The 26,584-nt window shown below is 41.8% G+C and overlaps 1 protein-coding gene across 2 annotated transcripts in view; it reads left to right on the plus strand.

The window, feature by feature from the left end:
• Positions 1-26,584, plus strand: part of NCKAP1L (NCK associated protein 1 like) — a 1,641,522-nt gene that overhangs the window by 526,798 nt on the left and 1,088,140 nt on the right. For both annotated transcript variants that reach the window (XM_069231027.1, XM_069231028.1), the window contains exons 17-18: positions 23,873-24,005; positions 25,077-25,196. In XM_069231027.1, coding sequence (XP_069087128.1) covers positions 23,873-24,005; positions 25,077-25,196 — 253 coding nt within the window. The remainder of the gene's footprint in view (positions 1-23,872; positions 24,006-25,076; positions 25,197-26,584) is intronic.

Consider the following 26,584-nt stretch of genomic DNA (forward strand, 5'->3'; position numbering starts at 1 on the left):
CTGCGAGCAGTAGGGCTTGGCAAAGGAACTAAGGAGCATTAAGAGCCCCTAGCACCACCAGAGCATCACATTTAGTGATGCTCTGGTGGCGCTGTGCACTGCACCGCATTTACAAGGTGGCGTTAAGTCACTTTTGTGGCTTAACGCCACCTTGTAAATAGAGTCCCTTCACACACAGCACTTTGCGTGGAAGGGGCGTGCAATGGGTGTTGTTGTGGGTGTGCCACAGCAACACTTATTGTGTTTTGATGCTGTCTCAGGTATACAAGTTTTTGCAAAGTTGAGGCAGCGCCAAAATCTAACACAACCCCCGGGGTGGCATTAGCAAGGAGCAACAAGGAGGAAAACTTTTATTCCTACTTGTTTTTTGCTTTTTTTTATGTGTGCTGCATTTCACAGCACGCATAGAAAGAGCAAAATGCCAGAAATTATTGTTTATGTACAGGAAGGTGTACCTTCCTGCACATAAATAATAATTTCAAAATGAAGCCTTGGCACTTCTGTGAAGAATGCAGCACACACAGAAGTGCCAAATCGCAATCAGTGATTGTTTAAGCACACACATAAGTGCCAAATCGCCATTAGTGATTGTTTATGTGCAAGAAGGGACACCTTTCTGTACATAAACAACCAAACCCCTCAACGCAGACATCCTTACACGGTGGTTCAAGGATGCCTGTGTTGGCGCTAGGCAGCTCAGTTTAGTGCCAGCGCAGGGGGAAACGCAGAGGTGCACCGTATTCTAGTTAATAGGCGCATCCCTGTGTTTCTAAAGTGATGCAGCGGCGCTGCCAATTTTGTCGCAGCACTGCACTTCACCACTTTTGAGTAAATTTAGCCCTGTGTGTGAAGCATTTAACAGTACCAAACAATGTAATAGGAACTTACACGAAAGATAGAAGACATTCATTCATAACAATAGATTATATTTTTCTACATTTTTTCAATTTTTGTCCTTTGTGAACAAAATCCATCAGAGGGTCTCAGAGATAGAGATTTTAGAAGATATTATCACTTCTAAATGCAACCGCAAATGAGCATTGGTCAACAAAAACTTTGTAAACTTTTAGAAAGTTTGAAACAGTTAGGGGCATATTTACATAGAACTGGTGCAGCGCTGTGCCAAAATTAGCAGCGCTGCGCTGCTTCTGTTCTGAATTGCAGGGTTGCGCCGTATTTACGAAAATGCAACACACCCCTGTGTTTCCCCTAGCGCTGGCGTTAAGTTTAGCTGCCAGCGCCAAAGCGGAAATCCTTGTGCCATAGTGCAAGGGTGTCTACTTTAAAGGGAATAATTGTTTATGTGCAGGAAGGGACACCTTCCAGTACATAAACAATCATTAACAGCATTTTGCTCTTTCTATGTGTGCTGTAGAATGCAGCAAACATAAAAAAGCAAAAACGGAGAGAAATAAAAATCTTTCTCCTCTTTGCATGATGCTAACGCCACCCCTGGAGTGACGTTAGTTTTTAGCGCTGCCTTAGATTTACGATTCCTTGTAAACCTGAGGCAGCATCAAAAGCAATGGGTGATGCGGTGGAATGTCCACAGCAACACCCATTACATTCCCCTCTGCCACAGAAAACTGCGTCTGAGGGGCCCATTTTTTACAAAGCTGCGTTATGCCACAGATATGGTGCAGTGCACAGTACCACTGGAGTGTCGCTAAAAGGGACGCTCCTGTGGCGCTCGGGGCTTGTAAGTATGCCCCTTAGTTTGTCTACTCTGGCCCGGAATGGGTGACCAATTCTGGTAGAACTCAGGTCCTGGGGGGGTCAGGCAGGACACTTTGGACAGTTACCTGCCACACATGCATTTATAAGGCAACCTTTACACTACAATCACCATGCACATCAATGGAGTTGCCATGATATTGAGGGATGCAGGCAAAAGATGCCCAAAAAATTCTCAGTTTGTGGTGTGGTCGATGATGGTGTCTTTGTGGTTGCTCCTTGCTTTATGGGTGAAGTAGGGTGAACTTGGCCACATAGATCGGGGTCCCTCAAAGTCCTGTATGTTGCAGTAGCAGGCCAGCCGACGCTGGGCGTCTGGTCAGTTTGCACCTTTGTTGGGGTGAAATCCCTAGGTGGGGGCTAGTGTCCCTTGAGGTGACAAATCCAGACTTGGATAACACTCCTGAGTCAGGCAGACCTGGGTGCAACTATAGCTATCTTGGAGTTGTCCACTGGGTTCACAGTGACTGGTAACAGCAAAACATCTTCAGTGGCTACCAACTTGTTGGTTTGGGCTTCTTTAGCTCTTGTGTCTGTGGAGATGGTTCCAGGAGATCAGCCGACTGATTCTTGAAGTCAATGTTGTAGGTTGGAGCTGGGATCAACTTTCCCTGATCGATAAGCCACAGGCACAGTATAAACTTTGCTAGCCCAGAGTGCAGCAGGTGCAGTCCTTTCAACGGTGCAATCGTTCTTTGTGCTGGTCCAAGGGCACCTGGGCAATCCTCCTTTTGTCCTCTCTCTGATGTCGTGTCATGTGGGGCTCATGGTACCAGGGGTGCCATATTTATCCCAGAAGAGTGCCCTGAGAGGACCACGTGGTCACTAGCCAATAGGCAACTGGATACCCTCTTACCTAGAGATGAAGTTCCTATGATGTGTGGCATATGGCTGTTCCAGAGTCCCATATTCTTGTCCCTTTCAAGATTGTACAACCCATCCTTGGATATTAAGAGCTTGATAGCCTACCCTAGATGTGTGGATACTAGAGGAATACATAGGGGGGAAGTTTTCCCTCCTTGACCCTGTCTCCACTTTGTTGGCAGGAACAAAAGACATCCTGTTCAGGGATGTTGTTGCTACTTCGCTTACAAAGGCGGCATCCCCTTTAAAGCTCACCTTTTGGGCTAAAACCCTGAGTGGCCATCCTGGAAGAGGCAGTGACATCTTACTCTGTGGCAACTGCCTCTGTTCCTAGGCCTCGGGAGTCGTCACATGTCTCCCCAGGTTGTCAGAAAGCTGTCCGTGTGCCAGGGCCTTTGTGAGGCCATTGGGCTAACTGGAGTGTGGAATGGCAACTTTCTAAAAGTTGCTAAACATCAATTGAGGTATTAAATTCGACCTGGGCATCAGGTCCTGTTTAATACCATGATTAATTTGATATCTTACATGACACAGTTAGGTAGTCCCATTCAGTAGTTAGCTGGGTTGGGGTGCCGACCAGTGTCACTGTGTTAGCCAATGGGGCTACTAACTTTCTCCTCAGCAAAACAACAGTTTTCAAGTGTTGCTGTTAAGACATTTTAAAAATGTATGCCATAGTTAACCAAAATGCAGCTCCCTGCCATAGAATTCGATAGGCCTTCACTAGGGTAGACATGTATACCTTTAAGGGATAGGGTGACGAAATGGCAGTGCAAACATTGTCCTTCCACTCTGCAGTTGCAGGCTGGATGCCATTTTGTACTTTGCCGCACATAGGGTGGCACAAAAAGTGTTGCAGCCCTGAACGGACACTCTGCATTACATACTCCGAGTACCCTGGCTACCATATACTAGGGACTTATAAGAAAGTGAGTCCTTGACAATTGGGTGTATCCAGTTCAACATGCAATTTGTATAGGACTAGAACACTGGCACTGAGGTCTGGTTTGGTTAGCTTGCCTCTTTGCACTCTCAGAGAAGGGAAAAAAGCAGCATCAGTCCAAAAAGGTGTAGTAAACTTGCAAAAAGAGGCATTTCCTTACATGAAACATACCTTCTCATGTTACAAAGCCTGTAAATCACTTCAACTCATCAGCCAAAACAACCTGCACTAGCCAAAGAAGGGTGGAGTATATAGTTGCCCCATTGATGGTCATGACCACCTCATGTATGTTCAAAAGTAAGTGACAATCCATGCAGAATTAGTTATTTAAAATCCGAAGATTGATACACAGTTTAAATTCTCCAGAACTCTTCAAAGAAATGACGACCGGGAAACCTAGTTGGAGTATTCCATTGGATCGATAATTTCTCTTTGACGCAGGTCTTTAACTTTAAGAATCCTCTTAAGTTTCTCCCTATAGTTCATAAGAACATTCCTCACTCGATGGTTGATGGGAACTGCAATACTCTTTGAGATAATCTAGTGTTTGAAACCATTATACCCTCCTAATGTGTCACAGTATACCACTGGAAATCTTTCATCCAGTGTTTTATCAAAATCTGTTAGATATTCCTCCCAATATTTCAAGATCTTAACATCAACACTGTTGGCATCACATTCAAATATTATCAAAGCACACAGTTCAGATGTGTTAAACACCACTCAACCGATTGGGTGGGGCTTCACCAGGTCACCAGGCACATTAGTGTGTTAGAAGCAAGTACCCTTACTCACTGTTCGGTGACATGCTTCATCATCGGGCATTGCTTCTCGTCAGGCCGGCACTGCAATGCCTGATGGGCCCCACAAGGGGGCTCTTTTCCAAAAATCTTTTGTTTGTGGTTGCCAAGGAAAGTGAAATGTGTAGAGGACTCGAGAAAGTGTGTTTAAAATCGACTGTAGTAACAGGAATGACAAATTTTAATGTAAATAGTTTTAATTGGGACCTATGTCAAGGTCAAAAACAGGAAGGGAAAATGTGAGGTGTAATGACCTATTTTCCTCAACAAGATGTGACAGAAAGGGGTTCCCTCATCTCCAAATGTGATGAAGGGGGAAACCAAGTACTGTGTGAGACTAACTACCTACACTAAAGAAGTTGCTGTTGACATGTTTCTCGCCCTATTAGTCCCTGGTGGTGGCGATTCATCAGGACCTAAACAGTGCCTAGTCCTCACTAAGAAGATGTGAGTGCTCCTCACTCATGTGACATATTGATACTTATCTAATGGATGTGGAGAAACTATCCTACTAATGGTGGTGACCCTCCTAGTTCCAGGAACTGACCTTTCGGGAACAGATGGATGCTGCTACTCCCATGCAAAAACGTTTGCACTCCTCAGAGTAGCAGTCCTCCCAATCTACCTGTCATCCATGGACTAAAAAGTGAAGCATCATATTTGGACAGAATCTCATCAACAGGAGGAGTCAATCTGGGGTTAAGTTTTATCTGCATGACACTTTGATGAGACCAAACCAGAACCATTTCACCTTTCTCTACAATATTTTGCCTTGCTGCACCCATCCTTGAAATTAATTTCACCCATGAAATAGCACAACAAATTGATCCTATGCCACTTGCACCTATCCAGCCATGCCTCAGGCTTAAATAAGACACAACCTTATCATAACTTATCTTCTAGTCGTTTCTTCAGGATGGTGCACACAAATCAGTCATAAGGGTAATCTCCTTACCATAAATACATACAACTTGTCTGGGGAAACCCTTACTTTCTTTCTTCTCTTCAGAGAAAACAGTGACGGCCATGTTTGGATTCCATTATCTTCTTCTACAACTCTTCACTTTCATCAGTAACAAGATTAATGTTTTTACTTCTACTACATACCCTCTCCAAAAGTGCCCCTTTTTCTTGTACCACATAGAAAACATATCAACTGGTAGGCAGCTATTCAAATTATCAAGATGGAAACTGCTAGCACAGTAATGATAACATGCAATAGACTTCTTTCTCTTGTGTTCCTGTTTCTTCTTATTCTTTTGACTTTTTATGAAATATGTTTCTTCTTATTCTTTTGTCCTTTTATGAAATATTCTGTCAGCCCTTTTTTTAGCTGACCTGACTTATGAAACATTGTTACACAATGCGAAATAAAACAGAAATGATTCGGGGAGTCAGTGAGTGAAAGTCTGATCACAGTTTACTAGCAAAGTAGACCTGTAGCAAAACTATTCTAAGTCAGATATCTAGATGAGATGGAACAGCTGTCTACTGGTAAATGAATAATTTGAGCATATATGATAACAGGTATTTCTGTTTTTCTTTTCTGGAGTAAAATCCGAATAAAGATTGTTTTGAATTGAATTGAATTGAATTGATAACAGGTATTACTTTTGTACTGCTTTTTATAGCTTTTCACGACCCTGGGGTAAATGGAAGTAGAAGCTTGATCTAAACCATCATGCATGTCTCTGGTACAGAGCAGCCTTTTCTCATAAAAACCTATCTATGGGATTCAAAACAAGACACATAAGTGCTGCTTTCAGATGAATAGTGAAGTGTCTCTTAAGTCGGTCAAGTTTGAAAACAAGGTCATGCTTCTGAACAGGAAGGCTTATAGTGCAGCACAAAAACATGGAAGAGTGATCAACGAGGCAGAGTTAAGATGTGTGAGGAGGAATCTAGAAAGCACTTTTACGTGGAAATGAAAAGGTGTTCTTTCAAAACCTTATCTCGAGCCAAATCTCTCTTATTGTTCGATCACTTTGAGAATGTCTATAGCTTCATTAAATGTGAGATTAGTCCTACCCTCAAACAATTTTGGACTCTTAGGCTCTGATTTATACTTTTTTGCACCGCATTAGCATAATTTTTTGTTGCAAAAGTGCCAAAACATGATGATAATGCAGTGCAAAAAAAGTTTGTCCTCATTAGGATTTGATTGAGCGTACCTGGTCTTAATTTATGTACTCAAAATCACATGTCGCCTCTAGGGACCTAAGAGCAGATACATAGGCCCTCATTATGAGTTTGCCGGGTGGCAGAGGCCCACCAAACTCATATGTTATGCTGGGGCAGCGCAGTCCCCCCACAGCCTGAGGACCACCACCTCCCATGGGCTAAAATCCAATAATGAAGGGTGTCTGCCTTGGATTCCTGGGCTTGGGGACCGCCACCTCTCTGGGGCCAGTGTCATATGTTATGTGGAGGGTGAGAATGCAATCCCCAGCCCCGGGAACCACCACCTCCCCAGGGCTAAAATACAATAATGAAGGGGGGCCAATTCAGACCCCAGGGGCGGCCGTTTCCCTGGGCAAATATCTGGTTCTGTGTGTGGGGCTGCATGCCCCCCACAGCCCTGGGGACCACCACCCACTTAGGGTTAAAATGAAGTTCTCCATTTTCAACCCCTGGCCCTGGGGACCGCCACCTCCCAGAGCCAAAGTCATATGTTATGTGGGGCCCCCCCATTGCAGCCCCCCGGAACCACCACCTCCCTGGGGCAATACTTGTTGGAGAGGGGGGCTCGTGGTCCTCCTCGAGGAGCCATTGATGGCCCTGGGGATAGCCACCCCAGGTCCAGCTCCTGCTATGTCCGGGGGTGCCCACCCCCTGGACATAGCTGTTCATTCTGACTTGGTGGGAGCTTCAAAAGCTCCAGCTAGGTCGGAGAAAAAGGAGCACTTCACTTTCTGCAAGTGAAAGCTGTCAAACAGCTCTTACTTGCAGACAGTGAAGTTTTCATCCATTTCCCTGCACACAATTATGCATTCAGGGAAACAGATGAAAATGAGTCAGCTAGGACCACGGGGTCATTGAGGCTCCCTCTGTGGTCATGTCACTCTCTCTCTTCCATCCTATAATGGGATGAAAGAGAAAGAGAGATTGTCATTGCAATGGTCTCTCCATAAAATGACTTCACACAGTCACACTAGCAAGATGTTTGGTACGAATGCTATAGTTACATTTGGATGCAGAGCAGAACAGAGTCACTTCTGGGGTAATGGTCAAGGTCTTGTGCTGTCACTCCGGCGGGAGGAGGCTGGAGGGTGTAGCCAATGAGGGCTCCATGAGGCCAGAGACACCTTATGCTTAGAACCTTATAGGTTGTTAGTGCTGAACAAAATTTGCTGCTACAGAGAGGAACATAGCGGAAGTGGCAACAAAGTCAGGCTGATTGGCGATGCTCCTTGGGCAGATAGACAACCAGGTTGGACCCAGTCTTCTCAACAGAGAAGGGAGCGCTATTGAATCACATGGGGCATCTGGGTAAATCAGTTATATAGCCTTCAACTAGGACATTATTCAGTTCATCAAAGTAACAAGTTCTTCATTCAGTCCGTAGATACACAGGAGCCGTTATGTAGAGTCTTCAAACCACTTTTATTCTTCAATGCAAAAATCTAGCCCAGTCAGCACATTTCGACTTCCAAAAAGGACTTCATCAGGGAAGAGAAAACAGTACATTGCAAATTCTGTTATTCTTCACAAACTGCCTCTACGCGAATGTGGAATAACTGAATGATGGCCTAAATCCTTGAGAGCAATGGCACGATTTGTAGATCAAGCACTGCTCCTAGCTAAGAGGCAACTAACAAGACTTTGGAAATCCCCCACTGGTCCCCTAACTGCAAACTGGTGTGAGAAGGTATGGTGCTGGGGCTCCGTAGTAAGCTAAGCATTTTGTAGAGAAAAATACTGAGGTCTCCGTAAGCATCCCGTAGCCATGGCATGGGGCACCATGCTAGAACACTTCAAAACACAAGATGTAGACACAAACTGACCGCTCCACACTTCATCAAAATTAAATTGTATGGGACCAACCCGAATGATGTTCTGGGCATGGTATAGAATATTGTACAATAACCAAAAGCAGAGACTGTTCCTCTCCACTTCACAATGTGAAACCTACAGTATTTTTCATAACAGCAGGGCGTGTGGGCAAGGTGGTAGATGGGCTATACAGTCATTTTTCTTTGTAGTTGAAGTTTATATCTCTTTGGTTTCTTTCTTGCTTTACTGATAAAATCTCAGTGATTAGAGAGCAAACAAGACTCAAAATCACAAATGTCAAAGAGCCAGACACTACCACCATATACTTAGAAGTGCTCCCCAAAATATTTTTTAATTAACACAAACAGCCTTTAGACTCACATTTAAAAAAGAAAAATACCTTATAACACATGAAATTGCATACCTAATGGACCAATCGTAAGGCTAGTGTCAAGGGTTCGGAGTACTGAAATCAGTCATTCAAGCTACAGCCTAGGCTAAGCAAAAGAAAACATTGGAACATGCCCAAACTACACAAGTCATACAACAGTCTAGATGTTCCTAACTTTATATAATGCGCCATAGTACTGGAGTATCATTACTCAAACATCAGAAAACTAAAAGCCACATCACAAATGAAAAGATACAGCAGAGCCGGATTCCAAAAGCTCCAGCTCTCCGAACTATGTGCGCCTGTTAATCAATGCATATCATGTATCCCATGAACTCACTGGCCCATCACCCACTATATCAAAAACAGCCAAACCGGGACACAGTTTGAACTGTATCCAGTGATGCCAACAGCAAGTCTTTACAGGTTTCGACATCGTCTGGCAAGCAAAGTCAGGGCCACTCCCCAATGCGTTTCCACAAGGAGAGTAATACCCTCGCAGAGAAGCCAGCATATGCTGCCTGCAGGGCCAAACATGCAACGCCACGTGTGCCTACACAACATTACGAGTACACTACGGCCTGTGATGCTCACATCCCCTACCTCCCAATTTGGGCATGGTCTAGCAAACAAAGCCAGCACCAACCACTAGCATATTACCAACAGAAGGATATGATACTCTTTACGAGACAGTCATATAGTGTCCTGCCCACACTATATTAACTGTGTAAGGCCACCTATCTGTTTTTGACAAGGGGTAATGTCTATCAGCCAGGCGTTCAGGTTTTCCGAGTGAAGTAAGCCACGTGGCTTCTTAGATACTCAATGGCCCTGTCCCATACAAACAACTGGAGCGATAGCCCACAGTAGCAAACATGTATACAACGGAATAAGCACAGTCTTCAGTGGCAACAAATCCCAATCAAACGCTTCAACTAACGTCACCTACAGTCCCTCTGGCCACACCCCTTCAGGCAGCCACCTCAGGTCCAAATTCAAACATCTGTGACTGGCGTTCCTTGCCGTCTCTAAGTGCTGGACCAACACAAAAAACACTAGGTGAATTAATCTATTCTATATTCGGAGGCATGAAAAGTATTTTAGAACAATGAAGGGTCACACTCCTGTTATTATACATAAGTGCAAAATATTCATAGTGTGACAATGTCAAATTCCAAAGGACAGTAAACAATGGCATATCCCAAGCACTGGGCAACTAGATTAACAAAGAGAGGTCTCGTCTCAAACAATAACTATAATGGACACAGTATGTTACAACACCTTTAATAACTCTACAACACATAAGCCAAGAAGTATTCCTTAACATTATTCTCATGACAATGTGTAGCTTATTAATTAGAAATAATTTTTTAGGGAGTTCCCCTTCCATGCCATCCGATACTCATAAGAGGATACGGAAAAAATATAAAGACAAAGCAGAACCAAAAAGGAAATCCAACAAGAAATTATTCTGTAAATTTCATGCAAGGAGACAGGCAGGTCCCAGAGAACCAAAGCAGAATCAAAAAAGAAATCCAACAAGAAATGATCATTCTGTAAACTTCATGCAATGAGACAGGCAGACCCCACAGAGGGGAAATCCCTATTTTTAGTTCAGTGCACCATGCAAGACTCAATTGCATGCTTTCACATGCATATCGATTAATGCAGAGAAAAAGTAAAAAACAGAGCAGAAATGAGAAGGAAATACAAAAAAAAAAAATCATCATTCAGTCAAAATCATGCAGTGAGGCAGGCAAAACCAACAGAGGGGGAATCCCAATCCATAGAAGAGTACACCATGCGAGATCAAAGATCAAACAGTTAAGCAAGGGAACCAAAATGGTTGTCAAAGAAGCCGTCACAAAAAATGAAGTTCGTTGTCTGAAATAAGTACCATATTCACTGATCTTAGCCTACATATCCATTTGACGTCCAGTTTTCATTAATACAGTTTCCTGTCAACCCCTCTCTGATCCAACAGGGCCAAATCTAAACCATGAAATCTAAAATTATCTCTACTGGTTCCACTAGTACATTTATTCAGGACTAGACAGTAGGAGGTTTCTTGGGTAAAGCACTCTCTAAGAGGTTCCTGGATGTGAGATCTCAATTGATGGGAAGTGTAGCCTATATATGTCTTGCTGCAAATACAAATAATAATGTATACAACAAAACAAGATTGGCATTTAATAAGGCGAATATCATATTTTTTCTGCATGGTATACATAAAGTCTTTTAATTTTTTAAGACCGAGGTGAGATATGTTACAGTCCTGCAAGTGTAGAAACCCACAGGCTATTTGGGTGAGATGGTTTGTTCATTAGGTTTCAGTAGAATATAACTCTGGCATAGGAACTTTCTGATGGTCCTGTTTCTCTTGTAAGTTATAGAAGGTTTCTCAGAAAGTAGAATACCAACCCCAGTGACCCCTGTAAGTAGTGACCGGTGTTTATTCCAAATTTTAAAAACCTCATGATTAATCCTAGAATGAATGCTAATAAATGAGAAACATTTTTTTGATCTAACCTTCTCTTTGGTTTTCAAAGTGTCACTATGGTCGACCATCCGGGCTTTACTAGCAGCCTGGTGTCAGTCCAGCTCTTTATAATGCCTGATTTTAATTCTGGAGATGGTTTGTTTAATACATTGTTCAAAGTGGCCATCCTCACTGCAGTTCCTCTGTATTCTGATCATTTCCGCCAAATGGAATAGCTCCTTTAGTGCATGGGGGATATGCACTACCATGGTGTAGTATACTATTCAAATAATCAGGAAAATGGAGGGGACAGGGAGATTATATGGTCCAGTGTACGGTCCCCATACTAATTGCTATGAAAAAATAGAGTGTACTGTTCCAAAAGACAAATACAAGACCACTATGCACTTCTATATGTGGAAGCAAGAGCCCTCACACATCCAGTTGATGTCATGCTTCATCATAGGGCCCGCTCCTTGCCAGACTGGCGCTGCAATGTCTGACGGGCCCCACGAGGGGGCTCTTTGCCGGAGATCTATTTTGCAATGATCTGTGCCGTGATACAAAAAATTAATGAATAGGAATAAATTCAGACCTATAGGCAAAAAAAGAAGAAAAGAAAAAAGCTGGAGAGAAAAAGGGGAATAAAATTGACTAGGTAACCCACTCCGAAAACAGAATTTTACTAAACGAAAATGGGAACCGGACAAGATTAAAAAAGCATTTTAGAATGAAAGCGAGGTAATGATCCCATACTCTACTGAAGGATGTATTAAAATAAATTTTCTTTATCCACTCAAAAAAGTCAACATGTTTCGTGCCTCAAACAGCCCTACCGGATCAAATGGTGCTTCATCAGGGCTATATGCAGTAACCTTCTCCTAAGCTATGAGTGAAAACTACCATATATTGAACTCTATTAGTTATATTGGAAAACAGAGAAAACTCACTCAAAACAGTTATATGTCGAATAGACAAAAACTGGGGAAGACCATCCTTAAATAGGGATGGGGCTCCATGGGAAAGAGTGAGCCTGTGGGCTGCCGCTGTATATTTACTCAAAGCAGTCCATAGCCGAAGGTAGGTCTTCGTCTATGGACTGCTTCAGAGTATTTGATCCGGTAGGGCTCTTTGAGGCGCGAAACATCCTGACTATTATCAATGATATATATATATATATATATATATAATGATAGTTTTGTATGAATGATATTGACTGGTTGAATGGCATGACTTAAACATTTGTTAAAATGGATTAGTTTAAAAAAAAAGGTGGGAAAAGGAAAAAGTTCACATATATATGATTTTGTATTATTATATGAATAGCTGAAACAATGAAATATATTTTGTACTTGTGTTTTTTTACTTCAACCCTAGTTTTTTGTATGATAAACTTTCATCTGGTTTTGAGTATGTGCCTATTAGGCCTCTGATTTGACCTTCCAGTAGAGAGGTCTGCAACTCATTTTCAGTTCTGAGCAAGTTTCCTAGTTTGTCTAGCATCAGGTATTTTTCTTCATACTCACCTGTTATAGAATTTCTCCTCCTTTATTCAATACTCACTGTTTTCTGTTTCTTCTCTTGACATAATGTGAGTCGTAATGTGCCTCTGAAATGTTGTTCCATCCTGTACTTGAGAGAAACCAATCCGGGTCTTCAAATGAAAACCAGTGTCTTGCCTTCTCTCTTTCTAATCCCTCACCCCATCTTCGCTTTTTTGAAAAATATGCTTCCTATTCTCTTGGAGACATAGACTGGGAATGGGACCACCTCTAAGGGGAGAAGATAGGATTACATTTACTATCCCTCAAGCCTCATTACAAGGGCTGTGATAAAAGGCTACTGGGACTGGTGGCTGCTAATACCAAAGAATATCTTGAGAATGGTGAAGCTATCTAAAAGCAATACTTTTTTACTGTCAAGGTAGTACTCTTTGTCCATATGTCCATTGAGTGAGACACAACAAAGATATTTAGTTAATATAACAATAATCACTCTATTAGACATCAGGTAGAAACATTAGGCAAGATTTCTATTAGTCTTTATGGTGAATTGTGATGAACTAAAATCTGTTGTTTCTTCTTTCCCTAAAGGGCTTTGTTAAATAGTTCTCAACAGTGTGTTGGCTTATACGCTTTAATAAATGGGGCTGCACTTTATCCTGTGCGTTTAAAACATGCAAACTTTTTATACGTTAAAAGTGAAAACTGATGCAACGAAAGTTCACTTATTTTAATCCGAGGTTATATTGTAAATTCCTAGGTGAAAATCTTTTTCTGTAAATAGGGCAATATTTATGAAGAATGGATTATAACAGAGGGTACTATTGGTAAAATCGATTTTCTTGTAAACGTGGCCAATCCCATGTAGGGCAGTTAGATAGTTGACAGTGTGATTATAGATCATATCTGCAACAATGTGGCTCAAGTTGTGGAACACTGGTAAGTTATTGTGAGATGAACTGCATTGTCTTTGTATGAATGTATGTGTACAGTGTTCTTACTAACCTCAAGCCAAGCGGAGGAACTAAGGATCGCTGAGTTACAGAATAGAGTGGTATTATCTTCAAAGACATATGTCTTAATTTTCTTTCTGAATTGCAGAAGACAGGAGAGGTACTGGTGATGTGTTTTGGTATGTTTCCGAAGTGACTGTCATCCATATACTGTATTCTCGTATTATGGAAGAGGCCTTTAAAACGTTACCTCAGACAGTGCCCATTAAGGAGAGAAGAGGGGGGATAGGTATGACCAAAAATACAAAAAACATGTTCGCTTTATGGGGATAAATTGGAAGACGTCATCTATTGGATGCTGTGAAAAAATTTAGCCTTCACAGAACAGTGGTCCGTAGTGCCTTTAACTGACCATTGCTGTATTTGGGTGTCAGAAAAGTGACATTATTGATCAGAAAAGTGACATTATTGAAATTGTATTCAAATAGAGAGAAATATGATATCACAATTTGTGTTATTATTTGAACATTGTAAACAAAAAATGAAAAGATTTGAGTACAATTAACAGAGTGAATGTTCAATATGTGTGTACAATAGGGTGTTTGTTCTGTCAAGAGAAGTACTTATTGATTTTTACCAAACAAAATATATTGATTAGACAGAAGCTAAGTAACAAAATAAAACCAGAAACAAGTAATGAAGTACATGTAGATGTTCACAAGCTCCCACTGGAGTGACTATAATTGTCAAAGCATCGGTTATTCTTTAGTCTAGACTTACAGGTACACAGGAGGAGCCTATTTGGCACCAGACATATTACAAAATCCTCCCAGAAGACGCAAAATCTTTTGCTATCCAGCAAAGCTAAGCTATCTAAAGTAAAACCCTTTTGAATAGAAGTTTTTATGCATCAATCAATCTGTGACTAATATCAGACTAAATTGAGCAATTTGTGTACTGAATATGTGTTCATTTAATCCTTGATTGGGCAGTGACAATTTAAGCAGTAGAGAGCCGTGGGAGCATGTGTTGACTTCAGAAAGATCAAAGAGCTGTTGTGGCTATCTAAGACTGGGGAAGCAACTTTAGTAAAAGACAGCCATCACATTATAGGATTAACGAATATGGTAGACAAACCACAAGCTTCTAAAACGTATTAGAACTTAACCATTGTTTGTATAAACAACTCTTGCCACTGTCTTTTCTCCCAAACCGAGTCCTGTGCAAAATATTTTAATCCTAGGCTCAAAGCTATCCTTTAATTCTACCAGCACGTACAAGCCGTTGGATTTCAAACATGGATAGAAATTACCAAAATCGATGAAACATAAGGTTGTACCTGTTATTTTTCCAACCTCAATACATATTCTTGACCTCTAAGGATCAACTCAGTTGTTATAAACTGCATATTTTGATTTGGACCAATTCACACCCCCATTTGTTTAATATGTTTCTTCACAAAGGCCGGTAAGAGTGAGTGCAAGTCAGATCGAACAGACAAGAAAGATGTCTCTTGGATTTGTGGATTACTAGGCTTCATTATTTTCATGTCTAAAGTACACTAACTGAATTTAAAATTTCATCAATGTTCAGAAACTCTGAGTAGCTGTTCACCAACACTTTGAGAAACGACTGACAGATCACCAATACACTGATGAACTACTGCGAAGGAGGAATGTGGTGGGCCAGTTCCATATCGGATGAGCATGTGGAGATTTCATTATCCAATATGGGTGGAGCCCATATTAGAATTAGGGAAACCTGAAGGTTGAGGTATTGGGAGCCATGCTGATGAAAGTTGTCATTGTGATTTTGTGTCCTTAAGCATTGTGAATCATCGTTTACATGAATGATAAAAGATAAAATGATAAAAGGCAAGCCCATCTAAGCCCGTAATGCACCAGGCGCCAGAAGCCCTGACTATTTTATAACAGAAATGGCCTCCCGAGTATGCTACCCGCTAGAACAGATTTATAAGTGAAAGAAATGGCAGTAATTTCCCTGCCATTCCTCCTTCAATTTCAATTAACTTTATCACAGTAATGGCAGCATCTGTCCTTCATCTGGGTTCAGGACTGGCTCGCCGGCTCCACTGTCTAGTATTACCTTTGATATTGATAATACAGAAAAAAGGGGCCTTCCAAAGAAGAGAGTTATAGTGTATTTCCTATAAATGACAGATCTGTAGTCAAAAGCAAAATTAGAATTTTCATAATTTCTTGACACAAATGATCCAAACTAAGTTCTCGTTCAGAAACCTGGGCAAATGATGCCTCCGGTCCCGATTTGGTGAACGTTATCCCTCCGTGGTATTTGATCCTCAGGTTCAATAGAACAGACTAGGAGTTGGCCAATCATTTGTCCATAAGGCAAAATATCTCTGTCTAAGGGAACCAATTCAGAATCCTAGCCCTTGTGAGGCACTGTATATTTCTATAAAAATACACCCATCAAATCCTTTGTTGGCATTTTATTATATAGACCACCTGATCCAAGATCTGCATTCACTGCAAAACTTGGTTATATGCTCAAACCCCTCCTTGGTAAAGACAGTCTTACTAGCTGGGAGATTTCAATTTCCATTTGGAGGCTGAGAGGTGTAAGGACTTAAGGACCCTCTGGAATTATTGGTCTGTTTTGGTCTCCCAAAGATGGTCAATGCTTCCACGCATAACTCAGGACACACCTTGGAGGGTATATTCTCCAAAGATCCTCTACCGAAGCTTAGTGAAACCCTGCTGCTTAGTTGGTCAGACCACTATGCAGTTGATCTCTCACTTCCTCAGCCAGCTAAACAAGAAGACCTAAACTGTAATAACAACAGAGCATGTAGATGTTGGAAGGGCCTATCAACAGAGACTCTCTCAATGACACTTAGAACCAGGAATATGAGGATGTGGAACTGGCCGCAGTGGAGTTCACGTCCTGGCTCAGGTCAGCACTGGATGTGGTGGCCCCTCTTAAGAAAACCCAGATGCACAGGAAGGTGCCATCAGCTCCCTGGTTTACTGAATAGCTCAGAGTACTGAGACAATCTTGCAGGCTAAAGGAACGCACCTGGCGAAGGAATTATGACAGACAGAAGAAATACACATATAAGAGTCTTATTAGGGACTATAAAGATGCTATTAAGGAATAGAAGGCACACTTCTACACTGTGAAGATCGTCATGGCCAAATCTAGGAGAGAACTTTTCAAGGCCATTAACCTATCTGCCCCCAACTACCATACTAACGCAGAGGGATCCCAGGACTTCTGCAACACACTGGCAGACTATTTTCAATCCAAAATTCTCACAATTTATAGTGATTTTGATCTCCCCTTTAAGGGAATACAGATGCATTCCCAGCTGGTATTACCAACCAAGGCCAACGTCTCAGGGATCAGAGATGAAATAGGGGCACATGACTGCTTTAACATACTTCACCCCCATAACAGCAGAACAAATGGAGCATGACCTTCATGATATAAACTCAGGGTCCCCCTTTTGAACCTTGCCCTTCTAATAGAATGCGTCCAGTAGCCAATACCATTGCTCCTCCCTTAACTTCCATTATAAACAAAGTCATGAGCACAGGATGCTATCCACCTATGTGGAAAAAGTGCCAGTCAGGCCCTTACTGAAAACGCCGAATCTGGATCCCAGTAGCTTTAAAAAATACTGTCCCATCTCCTTCCTCCCTGTACTGGCAAAAGTCCTGGGAAAGCATCAAAATGTACAGCTTATGTCTTATATTGAACAATACGATATACCAGTTGTTTTTTCAGTTTGGATTTAGGAGAAACCATAGCCCAGAAACAGCACTGGTCGCAGCGGTGGACAGTATTAGATCCATGGTTGATATGGGTCAGGCTGCAGTACTAATCCTACTGGACTTGTCCATGCCGTTTGATACCCTCTCTCCCTCCATTATGACAAGTCGGCTTCAGGGCCTAGAGATCAAAGGTCCCTTCTAGACCTTCTAAACTCCTTTCTCACAGATAGATCTCAGGTGGTGACAATCAACCAATTCAAATTAGACTCTTTCACCTTGCCATGTGGGTTCCTCGGGGATGTTCCCTGAGTCCACCCTTATTTAATATTTATGTTTCTCTGCTAGCAAAATTGATCCAGACATTCGCACTACAGCCACTTCCTTATACTGATGATACCCAAAACATTGTCTTTATCTCTAAAAACAATGAGTCCGTCTCAACCAACTTCAACAACTGTATGAAGAGGGTGTCTAAGTGGATGAGAGATAATTGCTTAAAATTAAATGGAGACAAGATGGAGGTACTCATTATTGCTAATGAACCATCCACATGGAACACCAATTGGTGTCCAGAGATGCTGGGATCATTGCCTATTCCCACTCACTGAGCAAAAAACTTTGGTGTGATTGTGGACACAAAGTTGGCCTTTGACTAGCAGGTGAACCACACAGTTTCCAGTTGTTTTTGCATTGTTAGGATCCTGTGCAAAGTCTTCTCACTCATTCCTAGATCAGTGTGTAAATACGTTTGCTGGCACTCATATCATCCAGGCCTGACTACTGTAATGTGCTCTATCTTGGTATCAAAAAGTCTGCCCTGACCAAGTTGCAAATAGTACAAAATGCAGCAACAAGACTTATTCTAGACATCCTTAAATGCCAGTCAGTATCAGCCAAACTAACCAAGGTGCACTGGTTACCAGTACAAAAGTACATTGTGTTCAAATCTTTGTGCCTTGCTCACAAGGCTTTCCATAATTCGGGCCCTGGAGCAATGAGATCTGTGTTCCAGTGGTATGTCCCCACTAGACATCTTCAATCGGCAAATCAAAGTTTGGTAGTTATCCCCAAATTTCGGAGAACAAGAGCCTTCTCAGTTGCTGCAGCCAAGTTATGGAACTCTCTCCCTCAACAGGTCTCTAGCTTGGATTCCCATGCCTCAGTTAGAAAAGCATTGAAAACGTGGATGTTCACTCTGTAATCTTCAGACATAGCTTAGAAAAATTACTTTTGTCTGTCTCTCATCTGAATTATCCAACCTTTAGCACCTTGACACCTTTGGGCATGTGTGCGCTTGGTCAATTTCATTTTATTAATTAATTTCAAGATCAGCAGTGAATCTATATCTGAAGTTTACAGTGCATCATAAACACATAAACACAGGAGCTGTTTAACAAAGGACAATCATACCATTTACTCCGTCTTTCTTTAAGGGATTTTTTTTCAGTAAGGCATAAAACAGACTACCGAAGGAGAAAGAGCAATACTAAACATTAAGTGCTGAAGAACAAGGATGAACTGTATATAAGCTCTAAATAAATAGGGATTTCAACCTCTGAGTTCAGAACTCTTGTCTTGAGAGACCTTGCCAGTCCTGTAGACCTTACAATGTCTTGTTCCATGGCTTGGATAGAGAATCAGTGTTTCTGTTAGCCAGGTATTGAACATTTTACACAAAATAAGCATAGGCAAAGCAAAATAGGTAGTGTATTTAGGATCTATTGGCATGCTGCACAGCGTCCATAGATGCTGTGCATCATTGCTAAAGAAAGCAACAAATCAAAAATTCTAGGACACAGTGGCTGTAATTTTGTTTGTTTGTTTTTAAATTTACCCAATTGAATTGTTTTATGAAAAAATAAGTTGCGTGAAAGTGTTTTTTAAGCTTGGTGGAGGAAGCAACACAGAGGACACGTTTACATTTTGGGGGAAGCATCACAAAGACTGTGGGTCAGGGAAACAAAGCATAGAGTGCAGGTGTCAGGAAATAACAGAGAGGAGGGAAACAATACAAAGAGTTGGGTGGCAATAGGCCAGAGAGAGCAATGGCGATCAGGCCAGGAGAAACACAATGGTGAGAAAGCAATTCACAGAAGAAATACATGAGGGCAAGCTCAACATGGAATGGGCTCAGAGGAGAAAAGTACACAAGGAAGATAGGAGAAAAACAAATTCACTTTCACTAAGTGCTTAACGCAAAAGAAGAAAGTAATTATTTGAAAGCAAGCACTGAAAGGACATAAGTAATATGCCCATGCTCCCACAGAAAGGAAAGAGGACGAAGAAAAGTGCACAAAAGCTAGGAAATAAAAAACAAGCAAATGAGAGTGACAGTAAAGCCAACCAATGGTAAGCAATGGGCTGACAATTGGACTTTTCACTAACAGATAACTTATGGTGTCTGAAAAACGAGACTTAAAAATAACCTATGTGACTGTTTGTTTTATAATCGTTTGAGAGCAGTTTTGTATTAGTAACTCTCCACCTCATTTGTAATCTGCATAAATATCTGCTAAATAAGTTAGATCATATACTTTAGACATCATTACAAGGTGCTGTAAATCTAGATTCAACTGTAAAAGGGATTACACAGTGGAATTGGGGTTATGTGTTGTGTAGGAATACCTGCTAATTATTGAACTTTTCCCCGTTCACATTTCACTAGAAAAAACTTGTCAATTATTTCCAGAAAAACAGCTCGGGAAAACAGAGAGAATGCAGAAATGTGTGTACACACCTCTGAACCTCATTAGGTGCTGAATATCTAGCAGTGTTGCGGTCTGGACCGGTTCTAGGATTTGTGGTGCCTCTTGCAGAATAGGAACATGCAAGGCCCTTCTAAGTTGCAACATCAGAGGAAGTGATATCAACTGACTACTAATTTTCTGCCAATGTTAAAGCAGCTTTGTAAGAACACACTTACCTAGAGAGAACATCATTAAAATGCAAAAAATATAAATAGTAACCCTAATAAAATAAATACACTGTCAAACTGCATGAAAAAACTATGCCTAGCTCTCTCCAAAAATGATATGATTAGTTAGATATTCACTAACTGTATCCAGATTAGTCCATGCTCAAAATTCCAAGACAGATTGTCACAAGGGCTATGCAGCAGGAATTCAAGTGACTCCCCAGCCCTCCTTTTATGACAGTGAAGTTCAAGATAAGGTTACATGCTGGACCGGGTGAGTGGCCTGCAACTGCTGAAACAAACAACAGAAAGCATTGAGTGCAAATATAAGATGAGGAGAGGGCACAAATCAATGGCTGGACCACACTTGCTCACTGAGTGCCTAAACAAAGCAATTACTCTCAAACTACATTTTAAGGGATATAAAGAGCTCAACAGTTAGTGGATGGGGAAAAATGCTGGCAATAGTTTCTCTAGGAGCCATTCACTAAAGAGGCAGGTTGTATATTAAAGCAACAAAACAAGAGGGACTTACTATAGTAGAGTCTGCACAGTTAACACCTGTTTGGAAAATAAATGTAGAATCGTGGAACAGGTAGGTTGAGGAGGGTGGTGCTTGGCTTGCAAATTGAAACTGAAATAATTCCAAAGATTTACAGTTTAAAAATTATGTACTTGATATCTGAGAAGACACTTGACACATTTCAGAGGGATCAGAACCATGCCGTCGACTCATATTTAGCCCCAAGAAGTAATAACCAAATTGCACCTGCCCTCAGGTAAATCCAATGAATGTTGGTTAAAGAGCTAATTGAATGCAAGACCCTTGCAAGAAAATTTCTATCATCCACAAGTCATTCCAGTCAGGCCCGAGGCAACCTAGCCTCTTTTGGTCTTCCATCCTCCAACTCAAGATGTGCCTCCCTGAACCTACTGTCTATCTACTCACATAGGCTCCATGACTGACAGATCACTAAGGTTTGGGTTTATTTTTTGTGGGGGGAGAAGCACACCATAGTGTGCTTGCCCTGGCCAGCCTTTTTTTGTACTGTACATGACAATGAGCCAAATGATTCTGCCTCTCTTATATCTACAGCTCCTGTCCATGCACTGCCCTTCACCTCTTATCCCTCCAGCCAGTCTCCTAATGTTTTTGCTGGTCTGTCCCCTTTACATCACCCCAATCCCTTTCCTTGTTTCACTGATTCTGCTTCTCTTACATCCACCTCTTCTTTCCATGTTCTACACTACACCTCGTCTCTTGCCCAGTCTCTTAACTTTCTCACTGGTTCTGTCCATATTACATCTACCTCTCAGCCCGCTGCTGTACCTGTCACCTCTCATCTCTCCCCAGCCCCTAACTTTTCCTCAGTGGTGGCTCTACCACTCTAAAATCTACTGCTCCCCTACTTCTCTCCGCCAGCCTCTTCCCAGCTCTTAGTGGTAGTGTCCTTTCACATCCATCTCTCACCATTCTCTCTTCTCTCCACTTAGGTTCTCCTGATGGTTCTGTCTCTCTTATATCTGTCTCTCCTATCTATGCCAAACCTTTCACCTTTAAACTTTTGCTTCATCCTCATCAGTTTTTTGCTGGTTTTCCCTGATTTACATTAGCCTCTCCTTTCTCCCCATCCCCAGCCTGTTACAACCACACATCTCCTCTATGCCCTACTGTACATGGTTCATCACTCTCCCTCCTCTACGGTCTATATGCTGGCGCTGCCCGTCCAATATTCACCTCTCCCCTAGGTGCTGCTCTTCACCATTTTTCTCTTCCCAAACTCCTACCTTATTTCGGCCGGTCTCTTCCTTTACATCCACCGCTCCCCTTCCACCTTCCCACTCTCTGAAATGCTCTTACATAGTTGCATGGATTAGGCCCCTCTTAACATTTCTCTCTATTGCATGTTGTTAGAGGTAGGCGAGCCACTGAAAGCTCGAGCCACAGGCCTGGCTTAGCTCAAGATGCTCTTAAAACCTTAAAACAAACTGAACTTTCACTGGAGGTGATGTGGCCAACTGCCGCCATGCATCATGGGGAGCCAGTTTTAATCCAGGCCTTGGCTCAGCACCCTGTGATCCGAGCAAATCTCCCTGTGACAAAACTTTTTTTAAAGATAGTCTGGGTCTGTTAAAGCACCTCTATAACAAGGGAGAGGGTTTGTTTTATATAGATCTGCCAAAAAGACAATGTGGACCCTGCCTATCACCCATGCAGTAGTCTCATCCTCCAAGAAAAAAAGATGGAGCGTTAAGCTTTAATGTCATAAAGAGACACCCATCCACAGGCTGAATTGCACTGAGAGAAACTGAAAAATCTAAGATCATTCCTGGCTGCTCTGAGTGACTAAATAGTGTGATCCAATACAAATGCTTTGTTTCACAGTTCCTCTATTTTTTTACTGTCACATATTAGAGCAGTTAAAAATATGTGCATTCGGTATGTGCGCTATACAGACCCCTCTTGTGTTTGATGTAATAGACCATAGTATTGTTCCATGTTAATAAGAATCTAGTACACATCAAGAGTACATTTAAAATCTGACATGCCTTAAAATGTATGAATACCATTATAATAAGGAAAGGAGCAGGAACGGTTCCCAGTTTATGTTTAAAACTCTCACTTTTAATAAATACATCTCAATGCAGTGATATAATCTGGTGTAGAAAGATGAAACATTTCTGTGTGTTAAAGAAATATATATATATATTTTCATTCTGATGACACCTACTGTCTCTTCGTGTTATCTGTTGGCTCGCCCACCTCTACATGCTATACCTGTCACCTCATCACTCTCCGAGGTTCTTCCAGTCTCTCACTGATTTTGCCTATTATACACACTGCTCCTCTTCCCCAGCCTCCCTTTCCTCCAGCCTATTGCTCTTTTTGACAATTCTACCCCCACTCATGTCAGCTGTGCCCTCTCTGTTGTACTCTTCATCTATATCTCTCTCCCACCTCTTACCTTAGTTCTTTCGTTTGTCTCACCCCTTCTATATTCACCCCCACTCCATTCTCTGCTCTTCTCCCTTTTTTGCCTTATCGAGTAATGCCTAGTGTAATGCGATCTGATTCTGTCTTTGTAGTGAGCCTTGCAGGACACGATGCTTCTCATTCATGGAGTGGCAGGGTTCGCTTCCCAGCTGAGGGCAGTTCAGGTACCATGTAATGGCTGTTAATATGCAGATGCAGCAATTACATTCTGGAAGTCCTTTTAGCCCATGGGGTCCCTTGGACCTCGCATTACAGCATAGCACCAGTGAGGCCCCAGAGCCATGTAATACTGGAGCCTTTTAAAAGGTGGTGCACTGATGTGGGCCCCGCGGCATCAGTAATTCTGATTGCTGTGTTAAGCAGGGCTCGTAATAAAGCAACTAAGTTGTTGCTTTTCTCCTCCCACGCTCTGTTTCAGATTGTACTTTTGCTCTCTTATCATTCCCATCCGAACATTTTTTACAACTATAAATGTAGAGGTTCTATTAGATCAACGTTATGCATTCCCCTTAATACGTGTATTTACTGTTCCACCCCTTTACTTCCCAGTTTCTACGTCCGTATTTTTGAGAAGATGTTCTCAGCGACTATGGAGGAGCCATCGATGCTACGCTATTCCATCTCTTTTCCCTTGGTCTGCAGCCAGTTTGTGAACAACGTCCACGAAATGTGCCCGGAGGAGGTCAGTAAAAGGACAATATTGGCAATAATAGGCTTTTGACTGGGTGGTGGCTGAGTGAGTCCTTTCCCAAACCTCTTTCTCTAATGCAAGAATTATGGTTTGAGGTAGAATATTCTACATTTATGTGAAAAGCTTATAGCGAACCTTTGCTTCTTCTTTGATATTTAAATTAAACGTTATGTTTTGATTTTTAGAATTGTGGGAACATTGCGCTACTGGCTCACAAACTTCAGAAACTGAACGACTGAACATAAAGTAGCACAGAAAACGTTTCTCTGATACTAAAACTTGCTAGAAAGTATCAAGAGCATACGTTAGGTATTTCAGATTTACATTATGATTCTCTTGAGGTGAAAAAGATCCCAGTTGTTGCCCTGCCTCGTGTAACTGTCCTAATAGTGACCATGTGTGGCTGTGAGTTCTTAGCTTTTAGGGAATAGTCCCATAGGCACCAGGTGAGTCAAGGGGCTTTAATACCCTCTTCTCGACAAAATGGATACAAGTTGTAAAGGTTTCTTAGACATCGCATATGAAATCCTTAGTGACACCAAATTATACACTTACCACTAGTAACAAATGAATGAAAGCCTACCCATTATTTCCTCCCAATTCCTATTTTGTGTCTAGCTTCCGGTGTTCATCTGCCAAGTTGAGGGTTCCTGAATCCCAAAGATGAATTAATCTCCACTGTACAGTACACTTTCTGCAGGCACACACAGGTGCCTAGGAGCTTTCTTTATACAGGACAGTTTTCCCCATTCCTCACAAGTAGAAGTAGGTCACCCAATAGTATAAATTGGTGAATGATTACTATTTGCAATAAAGTTGGCAATAGTTTAGGTTGAATACGTATCACTGTACTTTATATTCATTTCGTGAGTGAAAATACCAAGAGCCAGTTGATGCGGAATGACAGCATTGGACTTTAAAAAGTATGTGTACTGAAAACATGCGTAGTTGTGGGAAAGTCAGAGATTTTACAGAAGTCTTCATAGTTCACATAATTTAGGAAATAAAAAGTGCCAGTGCCGCATTCAGTTATTTTAAATTACATCCTTGTTTTTCTCATAGTACCCTCACCTGAAAAATTGTGGACTTGGTCTATGCAATACTTTCCTAGAAGAAATCAGCAAGCAGACCTGCAACTGCCTCCTGGATATGTGTGCAGAGCAGCGCAACCTCAGTGAAAAGGTTCTCATCTTCTATATAGCTAATTACACATGAATCCTGTGCCGCACAATCAGAAATGTTGTGTCAGACCTCTGTGAACCTTTGCTGTGTGTACCTGATCATACATGGTATGTTATGTTATGTACTGATACCTGAATGCTGGAACTTATGTTCTGTTCACCAGAGAACACATGAATACACCTCCAGACTCTTAAAGAAAAAGTGCTCGTTCTTTCAATATGACAAGAGACGCAGTCCTTAAACCCACTAAACAGGGTGTTACAAATGGGTTCTCTAGTTGGCAGAGGTATACACCCTTCTCCAAATAGGGACCAGAATCCTAGTCAGGGTAAGTCACACACAATCCAATTTATCTTGTGCCCACCCAATGGTAGCTTGGCACTCAGCAGTCAGGCTTAACTTAGAAGGCAATGTATCAAGTGTTTGTGTAATAAATCATACAGTAACAGTGAAAACACCACAAAATTACACCACACAAGTTTGGAAAAAATATGATATTTGTCTGGTTAAAATAAGGTCAAACGATAAAGATTCAATAAACACAAATTGAGATATCACTTTAGCAAGATTAAAATGCCTTAAATCTTAGAAATTAACAGTTGTCTCTTGATTACACAGAGTCCCTGGTTTGCGTAAAAAATAACACGCATGGAGACCGCAGAGGAGGAGATGCATAGAAAAATAAGGTGTGCGTCGGAGTTTCCGACATGGCACAGACGATGCGTCGTTTCTTTCCACTCTGCAAGGGGGCTTTGCGTAATTTCTCGGCACACAGTCTTGGTTCCACAATGAAATCCTGGGTGCAATGGAAGAATTCACATGCGTTGGGTCGATCCGGTATGGCGATGCGTCAAATTTTCTGTTGCACGGCAGGTGCTGCATCAATTTTCCACTCTGGAAATCGACTGCGTTGTTCCGGTTCGGCTGTGCATTGATCCAGTAGGGCTGTGTGTCGGATTTTCTGTTGGAATGCATACGCTGCTTTGAATCCTCACTCGGGAAGTCGGGCGGCATCAATCCGGTTCAGCTATACAGTGATTTCTCAGTCACAAAATAGATGTGTGTTGTTTCCGGCAGGCTGTGCATCAACTTTTGGCGCACAAGGAGTTTCCTTAAGAGATGAAGGGCCAGATGTACGAAGCAGTTTTCAAGTCGCAAACTGTGAATCGGCCCGTTTCCGACTTGAAAAATGCTATTTGGGATGTACAAAGCCCAAACTGCAATTCGGTAACTTGTTACCGAATCGCAGTTTGGGTTTTGAGATTCGGTATTAGAAAGGGGCATGACAAGGGCGTCCCTTCCTAATACCGAATCCAGATGGTATGTGTTGGACCTGGCTTTTTGACAGGGTCATCCCCAAACTTTTTGCCTTCCTCCTTCTCTTTTTC

The sequence above is a fragment of the Pleurodeles waltl genome, chromosome 4_2 (assembly GCF_031143425.1).
Source record: "Pleurodeles waltl isolate 20211129_DDA chromosome 4_2, aPleWal1.hap1.20221129, whole genome shotgun sequence".
NCBI lineage: Eukaryota > Metazoa > Chordata > Amphibia > Caudata > Salamandridae > Pleurodeles > Pleurodeles waltl.